Consider the following 22945-nt stretch of genomic DNA (forward strand, 5'->3'; position numbering starts at 1 on the left):
AAATTTCCTCCCCAGACTGCTCATCCAGCAGTTTCCCACATCTCTCTGAATGATACTTCCATTCTTCCATCTGCTTTGTCCAAAAACCTTTGACTCCTGACACTACGTCTCTCCTCTTTTTTCTCCCAGCCCATGCATCTAATCTATAAGCAAATCCTGTTGTTATTTCCAAATATATTCAGGAACCAGTTACTTCTTACTATCTCCACTGAGATATCCTTGTCCAAGTCATTACCACCCCCACTTGGATTACTGAACTACATTCCTGAACTCCTGAACTTCAGGTATCTATTTGAAAATCATCCCACTTATGGCACTTTCCTAAGCTTCTCCACATAAAATAACACTTCTGCTGCCTATACTATCCCCTCCCTCTCTCCCTCCTTGACCTTGCTTTACTTTTTTCATGGCACTTACTACCATGGGACATATTATATATTTATTGCTTATTGGTCTGATGTCTGTATCGCTCAGAACCAGGCAAGAACTTATGTTCATTTGTTGATTCACCAGTGCCTAGAATAGTGCCTGATGCATATTAGGCACTCAGATACTTGCTGAATAAATGAACTGACATTATCATCAGCAACATTATCAATATTATCTTTATTATCTAAATGCCTGGGTCCAGAGGGTTGAAGCAGAGCAACTGCACCCTAAGACAGAACAAAACACAATCTAAAACAGGGTAACCTTGGTGGAAGCAGGAGTTAGAACATGGCCAGCACATACTGGAAATGTCGATGCGCACTTTACTTGTTAAAGCTAGAAGTGGACAATCATTTCCTACCTCAAGATTTCAGTTTTAATCAAAATGGTAGCATACGGTCACAAGCGCATTTTATTCCTTAACAAAGCACTTCTATTAGAAGAGCTTTGTATTATTCTACTTCATCACTAATACCTGAATCCTCAAAAAGGGTATATAATAATTAATAGAAGGGAAAACTAAAAAAAGTAAGGAGAAATTGATTTTCTTAAATCAGTAATTTTAAATCTTCTATCATCATTATTATTTTTTGCATATTACATACCAACAGTGTCTTTCTTTTTTATTTTAATCTTAGAGCTATTCCTCTATCATATTCTCTTTCCAAGTACAAAGAGAAAACTTACCCAAATGGTAACTTGAATAACCTGGTCACAAGCCTTCAAAATAAGATAAATTTCAAGGTCTTATCATTCTGTATTGAAGCAACTTATAATATAGAGGATGTCTTCCTTTAGAGGAAGCATGTGTTAGCATTTGTCATTTTTTAAATGAGAACAGAGTTCTAACATCACATTAAAATGTACAGATTTAGAATAAGAACTTGCACTGCATTTGAAGAGGAAAAATATAACAAAACAAGGTGATATATGATATATGAGAAAATGGGCATGAAGATATATTATATAAATGAATGTAAAGTTAATGAGGCAAAGAATTTAAATAATACAAGGTTATAAGAATTAACATGTCAGTTGATAACTTCAGTATATCTGCTTTTCAGAGTAAAAGTACAAATTTGCACAGAGATAGATATTTGAGCAGAATAAAAATGTGACAAAAAAGGGTCTAAGTTCAGACAAAAACCCCCAAAACCCATAGAATGATCTTAAATACAACAGTCTTCATTTGCTTTCAGAGTTATATCTATTCTATTTTCTTACTACTACAAGTCCTTATTTTTTCTACTTTCATTTAATAAAATAAGATAGTATATAATTCTTTATGACTCTATAACTTCTGAATTTAAGATTAACTTACAGTAAAATTTCCCCCAATATAATATATTAATATTTTAAAATCTATTAGAAATAGATAAATTTCATGATCAGCTAAAAGCAATCTAGTGCTTTAGATACCTGCAATGTTTGAAAAAACCTTCAGTTAAATATGAAGAGAAAACTTTATTTGAAAAAAAAGGGAGCGACCCATGCAATTTGAATAAAATGCCTAAATACTGATAATTAGGAACAGAGGAGGAAAAAAACCTGTCATAATTGGTTCCACTCACATATTTATTTTATTTTGAGTACTTACTTCACCAAAATCAAAATGAATGAAAGAAAGGAACCCACCGTATGTGATCAACTTACTTTACAATGATCATACTGGAGTTGTAAGGCTGGGACATCCCCTCCAATAGGCATTTGTTTTCTAAGCTCTTCATCTTTCATATTCAGCCATTTGATCAGCTCTTCTAAAGACGTCAGCAACCTGTTCCACTTCTCAGCACTGGCCTCCAAATGAGCCCTGTGAAGAGATAATGCTGACCACATTTAGACATTTGAAATTCATCCAAAAAATTATGTACCTTCCTTTAGCCTAATAATCATGCACAACCAACTAATGCTCACGTTTAAGAAGGAGGCTGAAACTTTGTAAAAAGAATATATACTTCCTGTAAGAAACAGTTATTTTGAATAAGCTAGAATATTAAGGATATGTTGGTAATATCTGTCAAAAGTTAAAACATACACCTCCACACCACAAAGGCATCAATATGAGGTTCTCAAGAAGAATGTCCATGATATAATGTAAAATTATTTAAGCAAGTTTCAGTAGTTTATGTATAGTGTATATGCACATTCAAATGTAACTTTTTTCTCATTTCATCTATATATACAAAAAGAGGGATAGAGAGAAGAAATCATATGCATATAAAATTTTTAGAAAGATACATACCAGATGCAGTTACTACTGAGAACACCATAAATGCTTAATTTTTATATATTTTTGTACTAATTGAGTATATGCAACAGGCTCGTATGATTTTTCTTTCCAAAAAAGCTAATTTGAGGGGGGAAAATTACTAATGTCTTGATTTCTCTTGTATTCAAATAAATTACTGAGAGCAGAACAGCACCAACATTTATCTCAAAAAGTTGAAAAACAATAAAAGATTACTTGGACAGAACACTATTTCGTTTATGGCTGACTGATGTCCAGTGACAAATGTTATGAATAGAAAACAACTGAGCAGAAATCACTGCAGTACTTTATACTCTGATTCAAAGATGAGGTCTTTGTTTCAATAATAATTTCTGTTTTTAGTACAGAAAAGTATCTTCAGGTTCTTAAATTATGAACTTCATAATTAGGGAACTATGTTTAGGAAAAACATTTTTTTTCTGCTTTATAACAAATTTAATCAGTTATACATATACATAAGTTCCCATATCCCCTCCCTTTTGCGTCTCCCTCCCACTCTCCTTATCCCACCCCTCCAGGCAGTCACAAAGCACCGAGCTGATCTCCCTGTGCTATGCAGCTGCTTCCCACTAGCTATCTACCTTATGTTTGGTAGTGTATATATGTCCATGCCTCTCTTTTGCTTTGTCACAGCTTACCCTTCCCCCTCCCCATATCCTCAAGTCCATTCTCTAGTAGGTCTGTGTCTTTATTCCTGTCTTACCCCTATGTTCTTCATGACATTAGGAAAAACATTTTTTATGTGATGAAGGCTTCAATAAGAATAAAGCCTTTGCAAATAGAAAAGTAAATAAAAGACAAATTTGCTAGTTGCTCCTGCTAGAGCCTTGGAGAAAGCCCAAAGCCTTGGAGAAAGCCCTGCCTCAAGCCCACACCACATGAGTTGGATTTAAAAAGATAAGTAAGTCAAAAACAACTCGAGAGACTCAAGGAATCAGTGTTTCCTCAATCTTGCATCACCCCAGTGGACAGACCATGAATGTGGACTTAAATGCTAAACTGCATGAAATGGAATTATCTTGACTGTCCATGACCTTTCAGAATGAAAGGGGCAAGGCTAATGGAGACAGACATAAGCCTTGTTACACAACAGCTTCCAAAGACTAAAGATTTATGATAGCAAAAGATGACTCATTTGGGGCAACCCCAGGTACAAGAAATCTCTGTTGACCATGTTTCACATCCTCTCATACCACAACGTTCACCTTAACATTGGCTTATGAGCCCCACTTCCACAAAATTGCTCCTTTACTGAGTGATATGAAACAAGTCAACCAAGCACAGCAACTACTGACCCTTAGACCTATTAGTAATTTCCTTTTTGGACATCTGACCTACTTGAATCTTTGTCTCAAAGCTAATAGCTCTGCTATGGGCTTCCCTGGTGGCGCAGTGGTTGAGGGTACGCCTGCCAATGCAGGGGACGCGGGTTCGTGCCCCGGTCCGGGAAGATCCCGCGTGCCGCGGAGCGGCTGGGCCCGTGAGCCATGGCCGCTGAGCCGGCGCGTCCGGGGCCTGTGCTCCGCGATGGGAGAGGCCGCGGCAGTGAGAGGCCCGCGTACCGCAAAAAAAAAAAAAAAAAGCTAATAGCTCTGCTATAGTTCATTCAAACAAATATTTCCCCATTGATCACATTAGGTGGTATTTCCAGCAGTGGATATTCAACAATATCATAAGTCTTGTTTAAAATTTCCTAATGTTTTTCAGAAGAACAACTATGTATCTCTGATCTCTAGTTCATCTCTAATTCCTAAAACAATGACCATAGTCTATCAGCCAATATTCTTGGCTAAAAGAAAAAAATGGGAGTTCTGCATATCTCTAAAATACCATGAACCTGAATTCTGTCACACACAAAAGACCAACTTTCCAGCAATTTATTTATAGTTCCATTGTCAGCTGGTTAATATAAAACAAACTATTCAAACTATAAAATTCTATGTCTTATTCAAAAAATCTAGGTATGAAATAATTTTTTAAAAGTTAGGAGTACAGGGGCTTCTCTGGTGGCACAGTGGTTGAGAGTCCACCTGCCGATGCAGGGGACACGGGTTCGTGCCCCGGTCTGGAAAGATCCCACATGCCGTGGAGCAGATGGGCCCGTGAGCCATGGCCGCTGAGCCTGCGCGTCCGGAGCCTGTGCTCCACAACGGGAGAGGCCACAACAGTGAGAGGCACACGTACCGCAAAAAAAGAAAAAAAAAAGAAGTTAGGAGTACAGAAAAAAGTTTGAGGTATCATAATTATAATTTGAAATTCTATTTTATTCTCTTGTATTTACAGTCTTTTCTGTTCATTCTACAGGTGCTATGATTGACCTCACATTACAAACTTATGCTTTAATGAGATCCTGATTCTGTTTGAGGGCCAGCTTTTCTGTGTTCATACTGATTAACTTTAGGCCAAATATGTCCCTGATAAACAATACTTTTACTTGGCAAAGAACAGAACTAAATAATTTCAAGTATATTAACTGAAAATTCTCTCTTCCAGTTACAAAGCATTTTGTCCTCAGTATATTTAACTGAGTTGGTGCAATTTCTTTCCAGTATTTTTGAATCCAAAAAATAAATCCTGGACTTCCCAGGTGGCGCAGTGGTTAAGAATCCGCCTGCCAATGCAGGGGACACGGGTTCAATCCCTGGTCTGGGAAGATCCCACATGCCGTGCAGCAACTAAGCCTGTGCACCACAACTACTGAAGCCTGTACCCCTAGAGCCTGTGCTCTGCAACAAGAGAAGCCACCACAATGAAAAGCCTGCACACCGCAATGAAAAGTAGACCCCAATCGCCGCAACCAGAGAAAAGTACACATGCAGCAACAAAGACCCAACACAGCCAATAAATAAATAAGTAAGTAAATAAATAAATAAATATTTTAAAATAATAAATATTGATAAATAAATAAATAACAGCTAGAAATCAGAAGTTCTTAGTCAATCAAGAAGTGCTTGAGTGTCTTTGTGTGCAAAACACTTATGCACACACCCTGACCTCTTATTTCAGATTATTTGATCCTGCATCTTCAATGTCTATAGTTTAACTCTTTAATCAATAACCAAACCAGACATTACATTCCTATGACATCTAGTTACACACTCATTGTATTGAAGAACATGATAATGTCTTTTCCAATGCAGTTTACTTTTTGACTGCACAGAAATAATGAAATTGATCACTGAAATCTATGGCATTGAGCATTGAAGAACTATTTATAAAGATGAAGGCAATACTCTTTTAAGCGAGATACTAAACTGACTTTGAAATAAAAAAGATAACATTGGTCTATGTGCTTCTCTATATCTTTCTTTTTCCATAGTAAAAAGCAAACTGAGGTGACAGAATCTCTGACTGGAAAATCTGTTCTGGTTATTCTCTGATAGATTATAAATATGTGTTTGGTGGATTACTACCATATGCCCAAATAAAAGCATGCTTCTGTAGTAGCCTTCAGTGTCCTAGTTTCAATTTAATTCTTTCATCTTTCAAGATGAAAGCCTTTTCTTGGGCACTGGGTTGAATGCTTTGCAAAAAGAAACCTTACATTTGTGCTTGGTATAGTTGTACTTCTTCAGTTTTACTTGAAACATTCTGAGGCTTATATTTCCCCAAGATTACAGTTAACCAGTCATCAATCATGCTTTCAGAATCTTCGCTTAAAACGTTTCTTTATCTAACACATATCTGTGGGCACTTACATTTTGGATAAGAGACTTTATTATCCTCTCATCTGCTTCAGTTCATTCTTTGGGTACCCGACATGTGCAAAGCAGTAGATGCTTTCATTGCATGTATTAGCAACTCAGGGTGATGTCTACGTCAGAAAATGCTTCACACAAGTTAATTCTTTTTAGATTGAGTCATCTATTTTACAACTCTCTAAACATTTTTAAATGACCAGTTATTTTTAAAACTATAATATGAAAACTTTTTTGAACATAAACATCCATAAAAATGGCACCTCATCATTTAAATATTGTAGAAAAGGAACTATGGAGAAAACTATGTATTAATATTAATATCTATTTTAAATCACCAAAAGCCTCTACCTTTCATGTTTCTTCAAAGAAGTTTTTATCCCTTCTCCCAAAGTACAGATACAAAAAAAAAAGAGAGCAAACAGTGTGAATGAGTAGGAGGAGCATTTATTAAAATAAAATACAGTTTTTCATGTTTTCAATAAAGTCAAACATCTATGGAGCACCCACTCTGATATCAGACACTACACTGGTTCAGAAATAGAAGGTTCCAGGGTCAAGTTAGGAGGAAGACAAGTAAACCAAATATACTCTGAGATAGGAAACCTCACAACAACTCTCTGAGGCAACTACAGCTCAGAGAAGGAAGAAACTTGCTCAGGAAGCCATGGTGAGAATCTGGAATCCACACTAAATTCTAATCTCTTTCCACTATGTTGCTTTCATCATGGACAGCACTTAAGAGGGCAGACAGAAATTGCCAAGGTATATTTGTAGACAAGTAAAGATACATTTGAAAAGTAGTAGGTCTGGTCTTCCCTGGTGGCGCAGTGGTTGGGAGTCTGCCTGCCGATGCAGGGGACACGGGTTCGTGCCCCGGTCCGGGAAGATCCCACATGCCGCGGAGCGGCTGGGCCCGTGAGCCATGGCCGCTGAGCCTGCGCGTCCGGAGCCTGTGCTCTGCAACGGGAGAGGCCACAACAGTGAGAGGCCCGCATACCCACCCCCCCAAAAAAAGAGATATACTATCCCCTATTGTGTAAGGAAGAAATGCACAGAATTAAATACCCACGTTTGCATTCTTACTACAAAGAAACTTTTATTTTATGGTAAAACCCATAGATTACAAATTGAGTTATAGTGAAAGAAAATACCTTCATTAGTGCAAGAATAACCAGTAACATTAAAAGGGGATTATTTCTGCTCCCAGAAAAGGAATTAAGACTGACTAGGAGAAAAAAGTGGAGTCCTCAGAATTCAGTCTGTTCTGAAAAGAACACCAAAGCTGTGCTTCCAATATTGTAGCCACCAGCAATATGTGCCTATTTCAATTTAAAGCTTCAGTTAACTAAAAGAAGTAAAATGGGAAATTCAGTTCACCGGTTGCACTAGCCACCTTTCAACTGCTCAACATGCTAGTGGTTACTGTAGCGAACAGTGCAGATACAGAACATTTCCATCACTGTAGAAAGTTCTACCGAAAAGCACTGAGCCAGAGGAAAATAAGAAGGAAAGCTGCAGAATTTTCCTCTGTGAGATCTGAGAAAAAAAATGTTAGAAGTTTTACAATATGGTTAGCAAAATCGACTACCTAAAGTTAAAAGTGGTGTCAATGACATTGTAAAAGTGTGATAACGTTAGATGTAATGATGATGTTAAAGGTTAATCTCCTCTAAGGGCCTCTAAAAAGGTGCTCTGAATCTTTAAGAGGCTCATAAAAGAAAGGGAAGATAGAATTTTATCTTTGAACCCTGTTTTCATTAGATTTGAGAATTTCACTGGCCTTTGAAACCGTAAGTTAATAAGGATCCATATTAAACATTAAGCTGATAAGTGGATATTTAATTAACATAATCCTAAATTATACAAATTTAACATATAAGTTTAAGCATGGCCTTCACATTACTGAATTTATTAGTAATTTCCAATTCACATTTTTCCAGGAAGTAAAAAACATTGTTAAAAGTTCCTAAGAGCCTATCTTCTAGCTCAGGTTTCAAATCTATCTTTGCTTATATTGATCTAAGTGGAATACAGACTTGTATGTATTGTTTTTTGATTGCAAAAGAATAGTTGGTAAATTAGATTTCCGTATTTTAAAAGTGTGATCAAAGTTATACGAAAAGGGACTTCGCCGCTGGTCCAGCAGTAAAGAATCTGCCTTCCAATGCAGGGGACACAGGTTCGATCCCTGGTCAGGGAACTGGGATCCCACATGCCGCGGGGCAACTAAGCCCGCGTGCCATAGCTACTGAGCTCACACACCTTAACGAGAGAGCCTGTGTGCTCTGGAACCCTTGCGCCACAACTACAGAGCCTGCATGCCACAACTAGAGAGAAGCCCACGTGCCACAGCGAAAGATCCCACAAGCCTCAACGAAAATCCTGCGTGCTGCAACTAAGACCCAACGCAGCCAAAAATATAGATAAATAAAAAATAAAAACGTTAACCGAAAAGACTGGAAAATAGTACTTAAGATATTAACCCAAGGCCTTGAGTCACATGTAATTCCGCAGTTCCAATGATCACGCTGTGGTCAATGGAGGTAACGTCAAGCATTTCATGTAGACACAGTGAATGTTCAATAAATATTAGCTGTTATTATGATCTTTGACAGATAGTCTCTTTTCTAAAAATGATGATAAATTGCAGCAAATATTTCCGGCCATGACAATACTGATTTTAGCACAATGAAAGCACAATTTGAAATACAGAATGCACAGAAGGGACATCTATCTGATGGCCTTATTCTCAGAAAAGAATGAAGCAAGGCTGAATGCAGAGAGGGAGATTTCGAGAGGTTTTGGGAGCCAATGAGGAATCGAAATCTTTAAAAGTTAGGGATAGTGGTGATTATGATAGAAAATCATTCAGAATTGCAACAGCAATTCTAAGTAGAAACTGTCAAGTCTCAGGTGAAGAAATGTTATCATTTTTCACTTTCCAGTGCAACACTAGGAAGCCCAGAATTTAGATCAGGGGATAGGGAGGGTATGGTTATCAGAGCATCAGCAATTGGAAAAGCAGACAGGAATTTTAAGGGTGAGAAGAATTTCAAGGTCCTGACATTACTGAAATGGTTTATAATGAAATCCAAGCTGGGTAGATGGGGTTGATGAAGTCTAAAAAGTGGAAAGGTTTAAGCAACTAAAGATAAGGAGAAAGATGTGTAGGTTCGGGAAGATAAAGGAAAAATAAAAAGAAAGCTAGGAATTCCTCAGTTGAAAATATTAGAGGATGTGCATTTTTAAACAATCTAGTTAGAATATTGTAGACAAATTATATATACAGAATAAAACTACAAAGTTAGGGGATAGTATATAGGTGGTCCCGGTACATATGAAGCTAATGAAGGAAGGTCCTCTTCATAAGATCCATAACTTTAATGTGAAGGAGAGTTGTTTCACTGATGATGTTCTAAGCAATCCTGATTTGCTACAACAGAGGGCTCTTCTCCAACTAACATGGCAAAATCAATGGCACACAGATGTGCATGGCCAGGCGGGTTGTAAAAAAATAAAATGTGTGCTCTGAAAACAATTTGCCCCTGGTCTCCTGAGACTGATCATCCCAGGGATGCCAAGATAACATGGGATGTCAACCAAGTCCTAGGCCTGGGCAGATCTATAGGGCTTAGAAACAAAATAGGGATAAAAGCATTTAGACAGCTTCCCTGGTGGCGCAGTGGTTGAGAGTCCGCCTGCTGATGCAGGGGACACGGGTTCGTGCCCTGGTCCAGGAAGATCCCACATGCCGCAGAGCGGCTGGGCCCATGAGCCATGGCCGCTGGGCCTGCACGTCCGGAGCCTGTGCTCCATGACAGGAGAGGCCACAGCAGTGAGAGGCCCGCGTACTGCAAAAAGAAAAGCATTTAGAGATAAAGTAAGAAGAAACTGAGAAGTCAAAATATACAGAGTTATCAGTAGAGATATCGACACCAAGGATGATAAGTGAGGAAAAGATGCAAAATAAAAAGTCAGAAGCTCAAATCAATGAGTCAAGTCGAAGAGTGTCCTATACATCAGGAGGAAGCAGGAATAAGATGATGAGAGGGTAAAATAATAGATGTATCCACTTCTAATGACAAGTTGTTGAGAGATGGAGCAGCAATGCTCAAGAAATAGCAATGAGGCTGCCGACTTTCCCTCTTATCCCTGTGCACAGGGCTGCTGTTCAGCCAGTGTCTGCTGGTGCCATACTGGGAGTTTATGGCTAGCATTCTACTTGGTGTCCGTAGTAGTTGTTAAATAGTCAGAATGTTCCTGTTGACTGCCAGGTGAGGAAAATAGGAAAACTGAACTCTATTAAAGAGTGTTTCAAGTAAAGCAGGCAATTAAGGGGACAGTCAACTTTCAATTACAGAGAAGAGTGATGGGAGAGTTTAAACAAATATTAAAGACATAGGAGAATTTGTTCACAATTGAAGCCAGTGCAAGTGTAGACTATACTTTAAAGGAATGAGACGAAATAACAGAGGAACAGGAATTCATAGTGCACTCAGCAAGCAACATTTTCAGTAAGGACTGAAGGAGGCAGCTGGCTGTGGGGGAAGTTACTCCACATTTTCGTTAAAGAGAACACCTCCACACCCCAGCTCCTTGGGAAGGGGTTTTCTCACTAAGTACATTCCTGGCCTCTTCTCCACCCTTTCACTCTCTCTGTCCCTGCAGAGGTAGAGTGAGGAATCTGATTTGTAGATTTGGGGAATAACTGGATCTGCTTAGCTCAGCCCACTCTTCCCTTTTGAGAACAAGCCTGCAGAGACGGAGTTCTTTTCTACTCTTCCATGAAGGGTTTCCCACATGGGAGGCCACATTGTCCAGTGACTGCTGGGGAAATTCTGCCTGCTTCTGGAGTCCGGTTAAAGTCCCATTTAGCTCTCACTCTAAGCACCTCCTCCAGCCTAGCCTCTGTCAGTAGTTAACATGACACTGTTGTTCTCACTTGTCCTTACTTTTGTTTTCTATTTCTTCTGAATCCAGCCAGGAAAGAGGGATGCTACTTGTTGGGGACCTTCTCAGAAATTCCCAATAATAGTGACTATGAAACAAGACAGGGTAGTGAGAATTGCTATGTCTTTTGAACTAATTAGTTCCAAACATAATGGTAATCAATGAGAGTAATAATAATAGTTAATTATTTAGTGCTTACCATGTGCCACTGTTTTAGGTACTTTATAAAGGCTAATTAAATCAACTATTCATGATGACTCTATAAGGAAGTTACTCCTATTATCCCTATTTTGCACAGGAGGAAATACGTATTGGCCAAGTAACCTCCCCACAGTGTCACAGCTGCCAAGGAACAAAACTAGTGTTTAAACTTACTAGGCAGTCTAGCTCCAGAGTATTAAATGCATCCTGTACCACTTCTCTCTGAGGTGTGCTTACTATATGGGGGCCCATTACTAAGAATAATAAACCATTTTATCTTTTCTTTAATTGCAATATAATTGACATATAACATTAGTGTCAGGTGTACAACATAGTGATTCAATATTTTTATTGATTACACTCCATAGAGTTATTATAAAATATTGACTATATTCCCCGTTCTGTACATTGCATCCTTTAAACTTTTTGTTTTATACCTTAATTCCCTTCACTTATGTTGCCCCTCCCCTACTCCCCTCTGATAACTGCTAGTTTGTTCTCTGTATCTGTGAGTCTGTTTCTGTTTTGTTATATTTGTTCAATTGTTTAATTTTCTAGATTCCACATGTAAGTGAAAACATACAGTATTTGTCTTTGTCTTACTTATTTCAGTAACTATAATACCCTCCAGGTCCATCCATGCTGTCAGAAATGGTAAAATGTCATTTTTTATGGCTGAATAATATTCCATTATATATATATATATATATATATATATATATATATATACACACACATACACACACACATATATATATACAAACACATATATATACATATATATGCATATATATAAATATTCCATTGTATGTGTATATATACACATATATATATAAAATCTTCTTTATGCATTCAACTGTTGATGAACAGTTGCAGGCTGTTTCCATGTCATGGCTATTGTAAATAATGGTGCTATGAACACTGGGATGCATATATCTTTTCAAAGCAGTGTTTTCATTTTCTTTGTCTCAATACCCAAAGCAACTGTAATCAAAATAGTATGGCACTGGCACAGAAACAGAAGCATAGATCAATGGAACAGAATAGAGAGCCTAGAAATAAGCCCATGCACATATGGTCAATTAAATCTACAATAAACGAGGGAAGACTACACAATGGGGAAAAGACAGTCTCTTCAATAAGTAGTGTTGGGAAAACTGGACAGCTACAAGTGAAAAAATGAAACAACCATTTTCTCACACCGTATACGAAAATAAACTCAAAATGGATTAAAGACTTAAATGTAAGACCTGAAAACATAAAACTCCTAGAAGAAAATATCTATGCAGTACACTCTTTGTTGGTCTTAGCAATATTTTTTTTTTTTTTGTATTTGTCTCCTTAGGCAAAGGCAACAAAAGCAAAAATAAAGGAATGGGATCTAATCAAACTAAAAAATTTTTGCACAGAGAAGGAAACCATCAACAAAATGAAAAGGTAATCTACTGAATGGGAAAAGATATTTGCCTATGATATGTCCCATAAGGGGTTAATACCCCAAATATATAAAGAACTCATACAACTCAATACAAAAACAAACAATCCAATTAAAAAGTGGGCAGAGAACCTGATAGGCATTTTTCCAAAGAAGACATACAGATGTCCAACAGACACATGAAAATATGCTCAACATAGAGGAAAATCATCAGGAAAATGCAAATCAAATCCACAATGAGATATCATCCACAACTTTCAGAATAGCTTTGGTCAAAAAGACAAGAAATAACAAGTGTTGGTGAGGACATGGAGAAAAGGGAATCCTTGTATACTGTTGGTGGGAATGTAAATAGTTGCAGCGACTATGGAAAATAGTTTAACGGTACTTCAAAAAATTAAAAATAGAACTATCATACGATCCAGCAATTCCACTCTTGGGTATTTCTCTGAAAGGGTCTCTTCACAGCTCTCTTTGTCTTTAGAACTTTGCTCATCTAATAATGCACTCTCCATAGTTGTGTGGGAGGGATATTTCCAAAGCTTAAGTCTAATCATGCCACCTAAAAATTTTCAAATTCCATTACCAGTGGAATGGAGCATGGTGCACACAGGTGTTCCATGATTTGTGTCTTACCTCCCTCCTCACCTTTTTCGCTAGTCACAGTCTTTCCCCTCTACATCATCAGCAAATTCTGTTCTCAGTCAGACTGAACTTCTTAACTGCTCCATGAAAACACAGTGTTATTTCTGGCCTCCTGCTTAGCTATCTTTCTCCAGCTCTCATCCAGTCCATCTGGGGAAAACTATACATCTTTCAAGGCTCAGCTTAGTAATCATCTCTTTCATGAAGCCTTTGATGATCATCTGAAGTGAAAGTAACCACTTCCTCCTTTGGACCCATCTTAGCCTGAAGAGAACTGTGAACCCCCTAGGGGTAGGGGCCATATCGTATTTCTGATTCACAATGCCTTAAACCTAGAAGTAAGTTCTTATTAAATGCTTGAATCTCCAGAAATGAGTAATCAGGCTAAAAATTATTTTAATTTATTATCACATTACTAACACATTTTACTGGAATGTATGATTTGTCTTGATCCAGAAGCCCATTGGCAAAAGCTTATTCCTCCGTCTTCTAAAAATAACTTTATTTATTAGATAGTACTCCAACTATAGTTTACAAGTTCTTTCTTTCCAGGTTAGAAAACAAAATGTGACTTGACAGGCTTAGGCAATAAAGGCCATGAAAGGTCAAAGATTTTTTTTGTCTTCATTAAATTCTCCTTCCTGAAGAACGCATCCTCCAAACTCTCAAAATTCCAGCACCATGTACACAGTCTTCACCAGGGCCAGGCCTGTGGCTTTTAGCTTGTTACACTAGTTGGTTTTCTTAGAACCTCAGTGAATGTTTTCTACTATGTTAACACTTTAAATCTTTTTATTTATTTATATTTATGGAGAACAGAAAGGTGAAACCCAATGGGGTCTGGCCAGTTGAAAATTCAATTTTAAGCAATCACAAGTATATTCTCTCACTATACAGTACTCCCTAATTTTCCTCTCTAACTAAAAAAGAGTAGTTGGTTGATAACGTCCAACAGGATCTTTACACAGAGGTTTCTGTAGTCACGCTACATTACCCCCTTCTTTAAGTGTAAAAAGAAGTGCAAATATCCCTTTATGAGCCCCAGAAGAATAAAAACCTTTCAGGATTTCTCTTCAGAAGGAATTTTTTTTTTAAATTCATTCACAGTAAATAAATAATCCGTGAAAGATTTCTGCTCTCCATGAAGTAGTCAATAAAATGCAGAAACCAGTTGAAGCAGATCCACTGAACCCCTTTATGTAAGAAAAAATAAACCAGATGCTACATTAGACAGAAATTACATAGACTAAGGAACTATCAGATTACCCCATTCAATCTTCACAGCAATCATGTGGGTTAAATATTTATATTTTGAGTTTGTAAATGAGAAAACCAAGGCTCAGAGAGAATAAGTGACTTGCCCAAGGTCAGTAAGTAAATAGTAAAGTCAGAGTCAAATTCAAGACCATTTGGTTTAAGGTTGTACATTTTTCAATAAATCATACCATTTCTGAACTTTAAGATTTAAAAAACTGACCTAGATGCAAGATCCAAGTCTTTCTACCAACATTCATGTTCTTAGTCAGTTTCCACTAAACTCATATCCAGTTACGTATTATCCACCATCTAGTAAACATAATTCTACAATTTTCTTAACTCCTAGTAATAATATTAATAGCTGTCACAGTAGGTCTTTTTTCAATGTCCTTTCTTAGTCAAATTCTGGTCCTCAAATTCATCCTTATTTACTTTTTACTTTCTCCAAATGGAGACATGAATCATCAGTTATCCATTTTAGTGTCCATAAGTGATATCTAATTTCTAAAAGTACATCTTCAAATTGGACATACAAATTGCATGACGAAGAAAAACACGTTCATTGCCAAGAGTCAGAAGGATCTAGATTCAAATCCTCGTGTGGCACTTGTTAGCTCAAGATCTTGTCAAGTTCTTTATATTCATGAAGGCTCTGTCACCTCATGTAAGAAAGGATTTTACTATTCACCTCACTAGGATTTTTTGAATACTAAATAAAGAAATGTTTGTAAAGATCCTAACACAATACTTGGTTAAGGTAAACACTCAACAACTAGCAGGTATTGGTAAAATCGTTAGTATTATTAGGTTTAAAATACAATATGCAAATTTGTAACTAGTCAGGAACAGTTGACAGAGGGCACTGGACATAAATGGAGCTAAAACTGTAACTTAAAAAAAAATAATCTTTGCATTTAAATCTTAAACTATTTCTTAAGAAGTAGCATGCTGGCAAGGCTTCCTGTTCTCCTCCTGATATACAAAAATCATGAAAATACTCCTCCCCCATTATTTTTATTTTGATACTGACAATGCTGACCTGATACTGGCAGATTTTGCTTTTAAGTCGTTCCATCTTTGGTTCATATCATCCAGTCGATGCTGAAGCATAGTAGCCTCTTCAGAATTTCCCAAAGCTTTTACCATCTTCTGCCTGTTTCCATCGAGGCTTTTAAATATGTCACTGTGGGCATCAATTTCTGCCTGGATGTCCTGAACAGAAAAAGGCAAAGAGATAATGCAAATATTAGGTATTAGTGTCAACATTACTTGGGATTGCTATACAAACTTTACTTTTTTCATATTCCACAAATGAGTTTTTTAAAAGCAAAATAGTTAATTTTAGCTTAAATGATAACAAATTAAGTGTTTTCACAATTTCTACATTGAAAATAATAGTTTTAAAATCTTTAATAAGACACTGATTTCCCCCATTCTTAAAAACAGAATGTATCAATATTATAATCTAAATTTCATGTATCAGCTAGTTAGATGTTCAAATTCAATGAGAAATTTTTGAAATTTTGTACAATTGTGGCTGCCAAATCACTCAACTTTGCTTAATACCCAAATAAATTCTTTCTCCCCTTTCCACATAGGCAAAACTTCCCTCAAAATATGTAGTTTTAGAGGTCACTAAGATATTACATAATTAAACTTTTTTTTAACATTTAGACAAACTTACTAATAGTTCATCCTTTTAATCTAATAAAATTTATTTCTAAAATTAAAAAAAGCATTCTCATAAAAATGTTTATCCTCATTAAGAAACAAAAATAATGACAAAATAATATTTCTCCTGTTAAAAAGGAAAATATTTTGTTCACTTCTATAAAGTAAATTTGAGGGCTTCCCTGGTGGCACAGTGGTTGAGAGTCCGCCTGCCAATGCAGGGGACACGGGTTTGTGCCCCGGTCCAGGAAGATCCCACATGCCGCGGAGCGGCTGGGCCCGTGAGCCGTGGCCGCTGAGCCTGTGCGTCTGGAGCCTGTGCTCCGCAGCAGGAGAGGCCACAACAGTGAGAGACCCGCGTACCACACACACACAAAAAAAGTAAATTTGAGTGTAGTTTAAGTAAAATAAGAATTAATATAAATTAATAATAAAAATTGGTTCAGACTTTGAGGAAGCATTTTGGCAATTTGTATCAAAAGCCTTAAAACTGTTGAAATTACCTATCCTAAGAAGATTTACATATAAACACATTTATCACATTGATTGTTTTTAAAATAAAAAAGTAAAAACTTTCATAATACACATTAATGCTAGTTTATTATTAGGTTTTAAAATGGAGGATAAAAAACTATATATTGTGATGTTAATTTAATTTTTAAAGTAGGTATTTAAATTAGCCTATGTATTTGTAAATCATTGCACACACATACATTAGAAGACTATAAGAAATAAATCAAAATAGCGCGATCTCCATATAAGAGGATTAAAGGTGATTTTAGTTTTCTTCTTTACACCTCTCTGAGTTTCCAAGTTTCTATAAAAAACAGGGTTTCTTTTTGTAATTAAACAAATACAACAAATTTAAACTTTAAAATACAGAGGGTCTTATCAATTGTTTAGTACTCTCCTGTTATAAGGTTGTCAACACAATTTTCTATATTAATTTGGCAATCACCTTTTCTTCATGAATAAATGGGATGTGTAGCTAACTCTAGTGTGACAGCCACTACTATCCAACAACTGAGTATGAACTTACAAACAGAAAAGCAGACACCAGAAGGGGCCATGAAGGTGTGGGGTGAGTCTCCATGGCATTAATTGGTAAGGAATATTAAGGCAACATATTGCAGAAATAAAAATTATATTTCTGGTAATGAATCAGAGTTAGTAAAAGAAGAGCTAACTCAAACACTATAATTTTGTTACACTTCTCATCTTCAACTTTCCTTTATAATCATCATTCTTCTTTAGTTTCTCCAACTCTAAATGGGCATGGTAAAAATTTAAACAGAAATTCTTCAAATACTCAGAATGCTATTATTAATTTAGAACTTACTCCTGATAAGCAATCCATGTATTCCATTAAGAACCAAGGCTTAGCAGCCAGCGTTGAAGTAACTATTCTTCAAGTATCTACAGACCTACACAAACCAGGACACAGGGAAAAGCCTTGTACAACTCACTACTCCAATCAGCATGGTAAAAAGGTGTCACACGAGGTTAAGGGGCAGAACTGCTGTATTATAATTTCTGGGAAGATTTGTGACATCTAAGATGACATTAATAGGGTCATATTTGAGAGAGGTGAACACAAAGTTTGATGGACGGGGCTTCCCTGGTGGCGCAGTGGTTGAGAATCTGCCTGCTAATGCAGGGGACACGGGTTCGAGCCCTGGTCTGGGAGGATCCCACATGCCGCGGAGCACTAAGCCCGTGAGCCACAACTACTGAGTCTGAGCGTCTGGAGCCTGTGCTCCGCAACAAGAGAGGCCACGATAGTGAGAGGCCCGTGTACTGCGATGAAGAGTGGCCCCCACTTGCCACAACTAGAGAAAGCCCTCGCACAGAAACGAAGACCCAACACAGCCATAAGTAAATAAATAAATTTAAAAAAAAAAGTTTGATGGACGGCTTCTGCAAAATTTATGCTCTAAATTTGCAAGCCCATTGGTCTCTGGGTTATCTAACAACAAAGCCAAATCAGGTCTTCCTGTGAAGTGTAATCTGAGTACACCCAGCATTAGGGTTAACCACTGAACAAAAACTCTAACATTGTTGACTCTTCTGCACTTTACTAGCACCTCCGTCTCAGAGAGTACACAGCAGACACTGATGGGGAAGCAGGGAAACACAGCCAGATACTGATTCAAGGTTCTCAGGCTGCGCAACAGTATGCATGTAAATGGCAATCTGGTTATAAATTTAACTTGGGAGGTTTCAAATAGAAATTCTCAGTAAAAAAGAAAAAGAAAAGGAAACTTCTGCTAAAAGATTCTTTGATGACATCTCCTGAACAACATAGTCCTATTCTTTAGAATAGAACTGTTTTATTTTTGAATCCTGAAATGCATTTTAAGACATCCAAAGAGATATATCAAAAGCCCAGTTTTAAACTTCGGCTGTAAATATGTATGATAGCCATCTTTCTCAAAAAGCTCAGTGACAGAGTACATAAGCAAGGCCTCCCTTTGCTCTGTATTGTCAAGGAGAATTTGGCCTCTAATTTCCTGTGCAGATTCCTAAACATCATTATCAGTGGACCACACCTAAAATCACAAGGCAACTTCAAACCACAACTTCCTGTAGCAGCCTGACCTATTTGCTTCTTTTCATATTCAAGAGACATAGAAAGACAGAAGCACATCAAGATTCATAAATAGTTTCCTCAGTTTCACAGGGGCATTCCACAACATGAGGAAATTTGGATACAAAAGCACGAAGCAAATTTGGCTCTTCACTTCAGATCAGGTGATGCCTGTTCCAATCCAGCCACAATGACAGATGGAGTAAAACAGAAGTGCATCACTGGCCCAGTCAGTGATCGTAAGTATTTCCATAACGTTTTGGTTAAGAGCACCACCAGTGATCATATATTCCTGTTGCAACATAAGTTTCAATATGTGGAAAACCCTTCCACACAGGAGCCTCATCAAGAATTAGGAAGAAAATCAACAACCAGAAAACGATCAAAGAAAAGGAAATCAGCATACATTGTTTTTTTAATTTAACATTTGGTGGCATATTTATTTGGCCAAATATATCAAGAGCTCCTAAAGACAGAAAATCATCTTAATATTTCTTCTGTATCCTTCAGAGTCTCTGTTACACAGAGTAAGTCTAATGAAAAATAGACGTATATGGATAGACAGATACACAGATACATACATAGATAGATGGGTGCAAAATTGCATAAATGAATGTATGAATAAGTTCATCTTGATAGACTGGCATATAAGCCACTGTAATGCCAAGAGAAATCAGACAAATAATTAGAAGGAAATGTAGTAATCATTTTGTTTAATCTCTTCGTTCAAAAAATTTAACAGGGAGAGATTATTATTTAGAAGCCTGCACTGCAAAGCCTTGCCTAAGCTCTTCGCTGGAAATTTAGAATTACCCGCAGTTAATGAATCATGCTCCTTCATAGATCCCTGTGTAATGATGCACTGATTTTAAAATCAAGATGCCAGCATGGGAGTCTGTCAAATCATGACCCTGATGTAACATCAAATGCTAAAATAAATTAAAGTTCTATGAAAGAGGGTTAACTCCCACTGCACAGCTGGGAGACTTGCCCTACTAATGCTTACCTCTGTCACCTGGAAGCCTTTCTGACAATTAAATAAACATTAAAGCACAAAACGGTTATTGATAATTAGTTATGGGAATGTAATCCAGCTAGAAGCACAAAGCAATGCTCTTCCAACCATTTAACATAAGCCAGTCATGTGCAAAGAGGGACCCCAGCAAAGTATTCAAGCAGTTAAACTAACATTTGAAAACAGAAGAAATACTTTAAGAATTCACTTTAAAGGCTTGCAGTGTACTTTCAAACAATGTAAGCATAATGTAGAAGGTTAAGAAAAGCTAAGGGTTAGAATAAAGAGACTACATATTTTCCTCTAAGTAAAATACCATCAAAAGCCTAAGAGGCACACTTTCAGAAGAACCTTGCAGAAGACAGCTACAAAAGCTCACAGAGGTTCACTGATCAACAATTAGTCCTTTTTTATACAACACCCACTACCCAGGTCAAAATAAACTGCACAAATAAAGCAAAACATTTATTCATTTACTTATTTAATAATTGATATTTTAATACCAGTTTTGCCCTAACTGGACATTTCTTCAATGATATAACCCATAGAGATATTATATGCAAACACTTTATAATGTAAATCACATACATTTTATTTCTTTATAATGTTCTATAATCAAGTAGTGGCTGCAGCTGTGTAAGCAAAAATATTTCCTTAGGGCTTCCCTGGTGGCGCAGTGGTTGAGAGTCCGCCTGCCGATGCAGGGGACACGCGTTTGTGCCCCGATCCGGGAAGATCCCACATGCCGCGGAGTGGCTGGGCCCGTGAGCCATGGCCGCTGGGCCTGCGCGTCCGGAGCCTGTGCTCCACAAGAGGAGAGGCCCGCGAACCACCCCCCCCCAAAAAATATATATATATATATTTCCTTAGATTATTATAAACAGAACTGCTTGAACCCTCTTATAAGAAACAGAGATTTAGAATAGTGCCACTAAGAAGTCTTCAACAACTAAGTTGGTATTAGAATAGATTCATCCTCTTTGGGCCTTGCTGACATAATTTTCGTTTATTTTTGCATGGCATATTTACCTAACCCTACATGGCCACAGAAGTGTTTTCTCTGAAGGAATCCTGACCCCTTTTCTGAAAGTGAAGAAGTGAGGTTAGCAACAACTTCCCAACTATATCCCAAGGCTCAGGCTAAATCAACAAAGTTAACCATTAGGGGAAAAGAAATCCACTGTTCCTTTCAAAAGTGAGACCGGCATTCAGAGACAGTTTAGGATTGATTGTCAAGAGCTCAGTAGGATCACTGCCTGAGTTTCAGGTTTAGAAAATGAGGGATCATACCTTTTAAAAAATAGTTAGATACCACCTAAAAAAAATACAACCTAATAATATCCTCAAAGGTCATTATGTGCTATGTAAATATGCTTTGAGACAGCTTGTGAGACTTCTGGGACAGTGAGTGATTGCAATTAACTAATCAATTATTACAATTAACTTGCTGATGTCAATAAATTATTCAATTAATTATTTATAAATTATATTTTCTTTCAACAACTAATCTCATAAATTTTAACCACTCTGTTAATAATTATAGAATCACATTTTGACAGATAAAAGAGTGGTATCACCTGGTCGACAGCAGTATTTAAAAAGTAAGAAATCGGACTTCCCTGGTGGTGCAGTGGTTAAGAATCCTCCTGCCAATGCAGGGAGCACGGGTTCGAGTCCTGGTCCGGGAAGATCCCACATGCTCCAGAGCAACTAAGCCCGTGCGCCACAACTACTGATTCTGCGCTCTAGAGTCCGCTAGCTGCAACTACTGAGCCCGCGTGCCACAACTACTGAAGCTTGTGTGCCTAGAGCCCATGCTCCGCAATAAGAGAAGCCACCACAATGAGAAGCCCACGCACTGCAACGAAGAGTAGCTCCGCTTGCCGCAACTAGAGAAAGCCCGTGCTAAGCAACCAAGACCCAACGCAGACAAAAAAAAAAAAAAAAAGTAAGAAATCAATACCAGTAATGTTCTTTTCCCATTATCTGTGATTATAAATATATGTTAGACAATAGAGTAGGAAAAAAGTTAAATTACTAAGTGGAACAAATTTACAATTAACTGCACTTTCAAGATAATTTGAATAAGCCAACTTGAAATGATAAAAAATTAAGAAACAAAGTACATTTTAAATTCCAACATAGCAAACACTGCTATTAAGAAAAATATTTTTCACAACAAAGTAAAGTGTTCAAAATCCTTGACTCTATACCAATTGTTACTAAAACATACTAACATCCTAGTGAGTTAAAATACAGTGGCTTTCCTTTTGAGGTGCACTTTATATAAGCAGGTTTGATCTGCACATGAACTGGAGTTTAAGAACAGTTATTAACAAATGTTTTCAAGTTATCAAACTATTGCCCCACCCTAATTCCTAAAATCAGATTGTATAAATGAAACTGAACAAGTTTGAAAACCCAGTCAAAGGTTTTTGTATTTTAAATGTTTTAAACAACAGTCCTGGGGCACCCAACTCTTCAACTCCTGACCTGTGAAAAAGCAGTTCCTATTGCCCAGAAAGCTCTCATTTTCTTCCCCAACACACATCTCCCACATATAAGCCCACAATCTCAGTTCCTTCCTTAATTTTAAAGTCATCTTAAGTCCCAGTTTAAATATCATTTCTCCAGGAGAAACTTCACTGCACTCAGGTTAGATTATGTCTACCTGTCGCTCTTACAGCTACCTCCTTTTGCTCAGTCACAGGCTTACAGAATACAGACTTGTTTAAGGTCTGTATCCTCCTACTAGGCTGTAAACTCAAAGAGTGGGGGTCTACCC

General features: G+C 37.2%; 1 protein-coding gene across 9 annotated transcripts in view; it reads right to left on the reverse strand.

Annotated features, from left to right (window-relative positions):
• Positions 1-22945, reverse strand: part of UTRN (utrophin) — a 527828-nt gene that overhangs the window by 138582 nt on the left and 366301 nt on the right. For all 9 annotated transcript variants that reach the window (XM_082634331.1, XM_082634332.1, XM_082634328.1 and 6 more), the window contains 2 exons: positions 15927-16099; positions 2083-2239 (listed from right to left, as the gene is read on the reverse strand). In XM_082634331.1, coding sequence (XP_082490457.1) covers positions 2083-2239; positions 15927-16099 — 330 coding nt within the window. The remainder of the gene's footprint in view (positions 1-2082; positions 2240-15926; positions 16100-22945) is intronic.

This window comes from Mesoplodon mirus, assembly GCF_964341445.2.
Source record: "Mesoplodon mirus genome assembly, chromosome: 10".
Taxonomy (NCBI): domain Eukaryota; kingdom Metazoa; phylum Chordata; class Mammalia; order Artiodactyla; family Ziphiidae; genus Mesoplodon; species Mesoplodon mirus.